At 50.9% G+C, this 8,535-nt stretch overlaps 1 protein-coding gene across 1 annotated transcript; it reads right to left on the minus strand.

Annotated features, from left to right (window-relative positions):
• Positions 1-4,555: 4,555 nt before the first annotated feature.
• Positions 4,556-8,533, minus strand: MRPL37 (mitochondrial ribosomal protein L37). Its single transcript, XM_019291413.2, has 7 exons — positions 8,144-8,533; positions 7,736-7,919; positions 7,151-7,266; positions 6,471-6,656; positions 6,020-6,177; positions 5,347-5,550; positions 4,556-4,779 (listed from the first exon to the last, which is right to left on the minus strand). The coding sequence occupies exons 1-7, from the start codon at positions 8,517-8,519 to the stop codon at positions 4,702-4,704; spliced, it is 1,302 nt and encodes a 433-aa protein (XP_019146958.2). The 5' UTR covers positions 8,520-8,533; the 3' UTR covers positions 4,556-4,701.
• Between the last annotated feature and the right edge of the window lie 2 nt (positions 8,534-8,535).

Genomic DNA, 8,535 nt, shown 5'->3' on the forward strand with positions numbered 1-8,535 from the left:
CCCCTTCATTGAAATGTTTTTGGGGGACATTTGGCTTGTTTTTATTATTCTGACTGCAAGACATGAGATGACAAAACATTTTTTTTTAGTGTGTAATACCAATAATTTTTTTTTAACGTTTGCCTTCTTTTTCCTAGGCCATTTTCATTGTACTTTACCTGTAGAAAGTCGGGAGGGGTGGGTGGGATGAGGGGTCTGAGGGTGTCAGTCTCATAGTTACAGCCAGGTTAATATTTTCCAAGTAACTGAATGCAGATTTGTTGCATTGCATACCCAGGGGCTCCCCAAGGGGTCAACTTTTTACCTTTTCCACTTTTTCATCTTGTTCAGGTTTTGGGGGGGTTTTTCCTTTTTTTTTTTTTTTTAATTTTTTGTTCTGACGTGAGGAAATGAAAGGACCGGTTTTAATGTATTTTAAAATGAATAGCTAAATTATTGTCTTCATTGGTATGGGATGGTTTTTTGAATGAAATGGTTCCCCCCCGTCTCCCCCTTCCCCTGCTGTAATAAATATCAACATAAACATTTGATTTCGGTGCTCTGCAGTTTGTTCCTGGTGTTTGCTGCCAGACCCAGGGTGGGAGTTGGGTATTTTTTTCCAACCTTTTATCGAGGACCAAACCCCAGATTTGGGGTATGGGAGCAGAGGTGATGCAGAGCTGAGAAGGTGGTGTTTGGGGGGGCTGGCTGAGGCTGGAAATTCAAAATCCCAAAGGGATTTGGGGGCAGTTCAGGACCTGGGTGAAGGTTAACAGTGCCTGCTTGTTTCTTGGAATTTTTTTTTTTTTTAAGCATTTTGAAAATTTAGCCTAGAAAATGGTCAGTGTTGTCTGCATCAGGCTGAGGATGTGCTGGCCGGACCCTTGCCCTCCCCACACCCAGCCCACCAGGCTGCAGGCAGAGAGGGGTGTTTTAGGGGCTAAAAAGGGGTTTTTTTTTTTCTCTTGTGTGCTGTTTCCCAGGCTTTGCTCATTAGAGGCTGGAGGAGTTGGGATGCCAGCGTGGCGATGGAGGCTGGTCTCCCCTGCAGCAGCTCCCTGGGACAGGAGCTGGGTCCTGCTACCTCCCGTTGCCAGACTGCTGCACTGCTGGGAGGTAAGAAGGAGAGGGGAAGACATGAGCGTTGTTTTCAAATATATAAATATTGGGCTTGCAATGGGGTCTGTGACCCCCTCCTTGGGCAAGAGCTGCAGTGCTGGGTGGGTGTGTGCACCACTGCAGGAACAAAGCTCCAGGAGCTACTGGGGATGGAGAAATGCAGGCAACCCAACCTGCTTCCCCAATGGGCAGCATCAGAGGCTGCTGCAGCATTTGGGGAAAGACTGGGGATTTTTAGGCCTTTGGTGGTTGCGAGTGCCAGGTGCCTGAAACGCTCCCGGCAGCTGCTGTGTGAGACTTGTTCTCTCCCTTTGACTAGTTGGGGCAGGACGTGGCTGGCTGTGAGCCCTCTCCCTCCTTGTGGGGAGTTTCAGGCGTGGGCTGTGGGCTCGGGGGGCTGTGAGCCGTCCTGGAGCTCTGCTGCTCCTGGGGAATGCTCCCACCTGGCACTGGCACCCGCGGCCACGTCACTGCTGGAATTCCAGCAGCCAGCGCTGTGTGGTTGCGGGCGCTCGAGGAGCAGAAGGGCGAGGGGACAATGCACTGGATGGCTGCTGGGTTTGGGAACCACCATCGTGCCTGCTGAGCCCGTCAGCAGAGGAGCAGGGTGTGTTTGCACCCTTTGCTGCCCGGGCAGGTTTGCTTCCAGGGTAATGCCACTGATGTCCATGTGCAGGGCCCACAGCCGTGCCCCAGTGTGGATTTTGGTCCAGGCAATCACGTCCCCCTGTGCTTTGCAGAAAGTAGAGTGTGAGCATTGTCCATCACTTGGAATCATGACCCCTGAGGGGTTGAGGCCAATGAGGAAATCCTGCCCTCACAAATCCTGGGGGCCATCCCTGCCAACCCGGGCCTTGCTCAGCTGCCCAGAGCTTGCACTGCTGCCTGTTGCGCTTTTTATTGCAGGGCATAGAAAAGTCCTTCCTGTTGGTTCTTAAGGGTTACAGGCTGGTATTATTAACTATCTCCATGAAACTGCCGAGTTCCCTCCTCGAAACATCTCCTGAGCCCAGCCTCAGGGATAATTGTCTCCCCCATTAGTTTTCATTAAATTAAATGCAGGAGGAGGATCTGAACAACCAGGGGCTTTGGGCTGAGCACAGTGTGTACTTGCTGGCATGATGCGTGCAGTCTGTGGAACTGGATTTTGCAATGGGAGTGGTTCAGGGGGAGGGAGCATGGAGTGGTGGAGAGCTCTCCTGTGAGCAGGCCGGCTTCTCTGGGTCCTGGAGAGCTCTCCTGTGGGCAGAGCTCTCTGCCAGGCTCCTCTGCCTCCTTATCTCGGGCTCCTGCCATCCCATTCTTGCATGTTCTGCTTCCCCGGCTGCCATTCATGAAAAGTTAATGCCTGGCCCTGGTCCGTGCTGAGGTAACGCCATTCGTCTGCTGACAAGCCTTTATAACTTATTGATGCCAACCCAGATGTGCTTCTGTGACCCATTGTTGGGCTCCCCATCCCACCTCCCTCAGCTGGGCTGATTCCAGCAAGCCACACTGGAGGAACTGGGAGAGCCGAGCCATGCAGAGTGCTTGGGAAGCACAGCAGGACACCACGGACAGCTGGTAGGGGCTGCCTGGTTCCTGGACCACGACAGGCCAACCTGAGCATCTGTGCCAGGTGCCAAGCTGGGAGCTCCACTCTCCCCCACCTTGAGCTCCCCTCCAGACCCTCAGAGGAGCATTCCCTGCAGGAGGATCAGATGCTCCTTCCAGCGACGCGAGAGTACCACTTGCCCCCTGCCTCAGGTGAGAGTGGCTGTGCCCGAACAAAGCAGGGACGTGGTCTCACATGCTTGTCGTGTGAGATCCCCTCACCTCTAGTGGCTTCCTGATGCCTCACACAACCCCTGAAGCCTTGTTTTCCTGCTGACCATCCCATGTCTCGCTGCTTCCACTGCTTTTCAAAACTCCCTTTGCTCTGCCTTCGTCCATCCCTCCCTGTGCTTGTGCTTTGTCTCAGCTCAGCTTGGACACAGCAGGATTCCAGCTTCCCTCGTTCTCTCCTCTTCAGCTGCATGCCCTGACAGAGATGTCTTTGTTGCGAGGTAAAAGCAGCTGAAGGGACTCTACCTCTTCCAGACAGACCATCCCCACAAGTTCCCACATCTACTAGAAGCGCATGAGGTGTTCCACCTCTACACAACCCCTCCCCACCACAGCCGCTCTTCCACTACGCTTCCTCAGGGAAATTCTCTCCTCAGGAATGCTAATGGGCAGCTGGCTGCCCTACAGGGCTTCCTCCCTAGGACGGGTAATGACCCGAAGCTGGAAGAGCAAAAGGATGTCAAGTAGGGTCTGTGTGACACAGCAGGGAGCCAACAGTCCGAGAAAGAAACACCCACTGCTTGTGACAGGCTCCAGAGAGCACAGCTCTGTTAAAATGTATTCCCAAACACCTGGGTGCAAATCACAGACCTGAGCAGATCTACTCCGACGAGCTGAATTCGGCATCCCTGGAGCAAGCAGGATTAAGATGATGCAGAGCAATGCAACACTTAGGAGGTTATTTCTCTTTCAAGCACTCCTCCTAACTATGGAGGGATTTGTTGATTTAGCTTGCAGCCACTGCATCCCAATTTACAGGGTGCAATTGTTGATCTCAAATGTGACTGGTGCATGTTCCTGAAACCTGCGGAGTGGAGCTGCCTCATGGACTGGGGCTGGAACACACAACTGGGGTGTTCATCCAGGCAGCCAGAGATCACAAAGCACAGACCAGCCTCTGACACAAGACGCTGAAGTGAGATGAATTTCTTGGAAATGTGCTCTTCCACACCTTAAAATAGCACAGGCTGTCCTCTTCCTTCCCATGTGCTGGAGGGTATCAGAACTGCAAAACATTCTACATTTGGCTGCAGCTAATTTAGCTTTCATACAAAACCCACACTAATCCCCCCATGTTAAAAAGAATACGCTTCCTGCTCAGTTAACTCTGTGTGGCAGGAAGAAATTCTTCCTTTGTATTTTTAGCAGCAAATACCAGCTACAGGCACCAAAGTTTCCCGCTACATTCTACACCACTTTCCCCAAATGCACAGGTCTCTTCATCCAGGATTGGGGGATAAAAGGACTGTGGTTCTACAGATCCAACAAAGCAATCCCTCCGATTAAGTGCTTTGGGAACTAAGCACAGGGCAGCACGACGCATCCCACAGCAGCCAGGAGTAAAACAAAGTCAAAGCCAGGCAGAATGAAAAAGGCTCGTGGCTCAGGCTTTCCCCTTGAAGCTTTTTAAGTCTCTTCTGCATTCAGAGGGACTCAAAGCAACCTCGGGAATAGGTTTGAGTCTGGCTCTGTGCAGATGCACACTGAGAGCAGAGCCTGCGCAGAGGAATAATGACTGGCTTATGTTCTTCCCAGGCAATGGAGGAAGAGTGCAGGATGATGCATCTGATGACTTCTCTTAACCCAAATCCAGAGGTGAGCCCCTAAAATGAAAGAGTTTCTTCATGCACTATTTAGTTTTAAAAAAATTTTTACTTTCAGTAACAATATAATTTATTTTTTAAAGTAAATTAATCCACCTTTCTTTAATTATACGACAGTTCTGGCAAAGGGAAGCAGCAGGTACAGTTGGTGAAGTATTTTCATTTGAGCTGAATTTCACACAGTTCCATGCAGATATAGTGCCAGAAACTTCTTGAATGTGTCTGGCTGAAAGCCAGAAATTCCAGCGGGCTTCTGCAGAGAAAAAGACACGGATGCTCAGTTTGCAGTGAAGTGATTAATGTAGACAAACAACGGCTTTAAACATGCTTGAATAAGACTTTCAGGCATGGCAGCTTCCAAATCATGCTCTCCCTCCCCAGAAGGGTTTGCGTGGGGGTACTTCCACTGGTGCCAGTCTCAGAGGGCAGCGCCCCTTTGCCCATCAGTGAGATGCCCTCCCAGTATAACCAGTACTGGCAGCCCTGTGCTCTATTTACTCCCCAGCAAGGCTGATGGTCGCATGTGAGCGCTCCCTTCATCAGAGCTGGTTTTAAACAAGCACATTACGAGATGGTGGATTACAGCTGGGGATATCTATATGCTGGAGTTCACGTTAAGCTTGGCATGTGGCACATCAGCACTACAAATACTCAGGAACTGGTCCCCTCAGAAACACCTGCTCAGGTAAAAATGAGGCAAATGCCCACTTCAGGTCCCTCCAGCTGGTTTAAAACCTGCTGCAGCTCTGTGCCAGCTCCCAGACCCCCAGCTGAGGTGAAAGGGCAGCATTTCTATGACCATTTCCCAAGTTTTCCTTACCGTAACAACTCTCTTCTTGACTTCTGGGACACACTGGGCTTTCTCATACAGGTTCTGATCAGAGTCAATCCAGACTAGATTTTTCACACCATCACTAGAGACAAGGTCTGTTGTATTTAACTGGAACACCATGAACTGGAAGAGCTGGCCATCTGTGCCAATGCTTTGCACCACTACTGGCTGCTCCAAAACCCTGGGATCACTCTAGGAAAAGAAGGGGCATGTGGGGGAGAATGTTTTAAAAGCTAGTTACAACAGAAATTGTGTAAGTATTTGCTGATTCTGCATCTTTGGGTTGGTTTAAAGCCAGGATTTAAATAAATATATTGTTACCTTGCCCAGAAAATTACCCTAGTCAAACAAGTTTTGAATGTAGATTTTGTATTTTAATTAAAATGCCTCCTTCAGCCAGCAATGAAGTGTCAATTTACATACTGAGCTGTGGGATGGGTTAGAGTTTTACAGCTGAACTCACCCCCTGGTTCCTGCCCATGCCACCCCGGTGCGTGTTACATCACAAACACGCTGAGCGGTGGATTTCTGAAGGTTGGGTTTTGACCTCTGGACAGGGAAGCCTGGATGTGACAACTACTGTGAGGGGCTTTCAGGCCCCTCTCCACTGGCTGCAGCACTAGAGGAAGAAGAGAGGCCCAGCACGGCCTCCCATACGTACCCCGTGGAGCGCCTTGGCCTTGGCCAGCGCGTTGCCAAAAGCAAACATCAGCATTTTAGCACGGAGCTGTTCTGGTCTGAACCTGTCAGTGCGAACGTTGGCCGACTCCAGGAAGAACAGGGTGTGAGGATGAGAGTAAGGATAACCATCTGCAAAACCTAAAGGGCATGTAATCATGTCAGAAACCGCTCAGGAAGACACTACGCAGCCAAGGTTTTCTCCCATTATCTTCAGGAACTGCTCAAGTAGTTTGCTGGGGTTTAAGTTCTTCTCCTCGGTCCTGCTTAGGCAACAGTGTACTCACCACAGGTCTGGAGCACTTGCACTGCAAACCTGTGCCCATTCCTCTGTCCCTTCATTCCCACACACTCCCTACTCTCAGCTGCCCCCCAGAAGGACAAGGGCCCCAGGTTAACCTGTACACAGACAGATAATTATCATCAACACTGACCTGTATCATTGAGCTCTTTGTACACATTCACCTCCTGAAGATCGATTGTAGGTGCAATGGGATAGAAGGTCTCCAGAACATGTTCTTTGGTGGCCAGTATCTCCTCCTTGGAGGCTACTGGTGGTATTGGGGTCATAGAGTTCATGAGTATTCCACTCAGGCCACGGACCTGAAGGAGGATGGATTCTGGGGAGGGAAATTAGGCTACAGTCAAACACTGGTGAAATAACATTAGGGAAAGATGTACATACATTTGCTTCTCTGCAAGTCTGTTCTGCAAGGCTCACTCTCTCCCCCTCACCTCCAAATCCATTTTAAATAGTAGCTCAGCTATAGGTTCTTCTTCTAAAATGCCAGTGTTAATTGCTAGGGTTCTTAACTAAACATCCTTAGAAAAACAACAGCAGTGATTTAGGACACACGAAAATAAACAATCAGGCCTGAGACAATGGTTCCCTTCTGCCACCATCTTGTCAATATTGATTAACACCTAATAATCTCCTCAGAGACAGCATCCTGCCATCATCCAAGGCTGCCCATGCCAACAGTACTATCGAAACCAGAATCACCTGGCTCCAGAAATTGTTTAATTTTCTCCAAGCCCTCAGCCTTAAAGCCAGGAGCTTTGCTACCCCTCTTATCTTACAGAGCTAAATTCTTCCACCACGGCAGCAACTGACCTCTTTCCCACGTAGCTGCTATCCTGCAGTTTCTAGCCAACATCCTTTTACTCAGAGAAGGATACTTCCCAGACATTAACCGGCATATATGCATCAGGTTTTCAAACAGCACTGGGCTGTAAAATGAGAAAAGAAACAGTTACATAAAAATGAGATCATAATAGCAGGCAGATGCTTCTGGGGCGCAAATGCTGTAAAATTACTGTATGTAAAACATATGATGGCATAACACTCCCAAACAGTTAACAGAGATTGCAGATTGGTATCACACACACCAGTCCTGTTTTAAGTTGGCAGAGGTAATGCTTACAATTATTTTAAAAACTGATATTCTGCATCAGCTAGAAGTAGATCTTGAGTTGAAACGGAGACATTGGCCTGAAAGAAGCTTTAATCTAGTGTAGTGTTTATGCCAGTACTACTGTCAATATTCAGAATTAGGTTTTATTTGTTGCTTTGGTTGTTGGGTTTTTTGTCTGACAATCTGACGCAAAGGGTCCTGCACAGCAGACCCTCTTTCAACAACAGACCTATGTATGAATTTCTTTGTAGCGTTTAAAACCTCCCCTACAGCTGAGGACTCACCAATATTGTTCCCTCCTGGGAGCAACTTCTGCCGTGTCCCAGAGCCGCGCGTGGGACACCGCGTGTTTCGCCCTCTCCTCGAGCTCCTGGAGCCCGTGTACCGGGTCATCCACAATGCCCTGCACGGCTGGGGGCAAACCTTCCACCAGCTTCGTCTTGGTGAGCCACTGCGCCTGCCGCACTCCTGGAAACAAAACCCAACACGATCTATCACAGGTGACAGAGGTGATCCTCAAGGCTCCTTTCCAACCCAAGCCATTCTATATGTTATGCCTGGCAGCTCATGGGGCTGGGCAGGCTCTTCACAGCCCGTGTTTTACACTCTGTGCGAGGAGAACCCTTGGCAGGCAGAGAAGGGCAAGTGTCTGGGAAGGGGCAGCGCTGCGGACAGCGCGGGGTGTGTGGTACCTTCCAGCATGCGGACACCCTGATGGCAGATGTAGCACCCGCGCTCCTTGTACAGCGGCATCTCCTCGTAGCGCGGCCCCGGCGAGTGCCAGGGGTCACGCCAGCCGCGGTCCCAGGCCGGGAAGCGCGGCCGGGCCAGGCCGGGCATGTAATGCAGCCGTCCCGCGTATGTGATGGTGTCCAGCTCCACCTGCTCCCGCACCGGCCGCCGCTCCGCCATCTCCGCCAGCACCTCCGGCGGCGGCCCGCGCACGGTCCAGGGCGTGCGCGGCACCGGCGCGCGGTGGCGGGGCCGCCCCGCGCGGGTGACGAAGCCACGGGTGAGGCCCCGCGCCGCCGCCACCGCCCGCCTCAGCGCCATCGGCCCCACCGCCATCCTCCTCCTCCTCCTC

Source organism: Corvus cornix, chromosome 8 (assembly GCF_000738735.6).
Source record: "Corvus cornix cornix isolate S_Up_H32 chromosome 8, ASM73873v5, whole genome shotgun sequence".
NCBI classification, from domain to species: domain Eukaryota; kingdom Metazoa; phylum Chordata; class Aves; order Passeriformes; family Corvidae; genus Corvus; species Corvus cornix.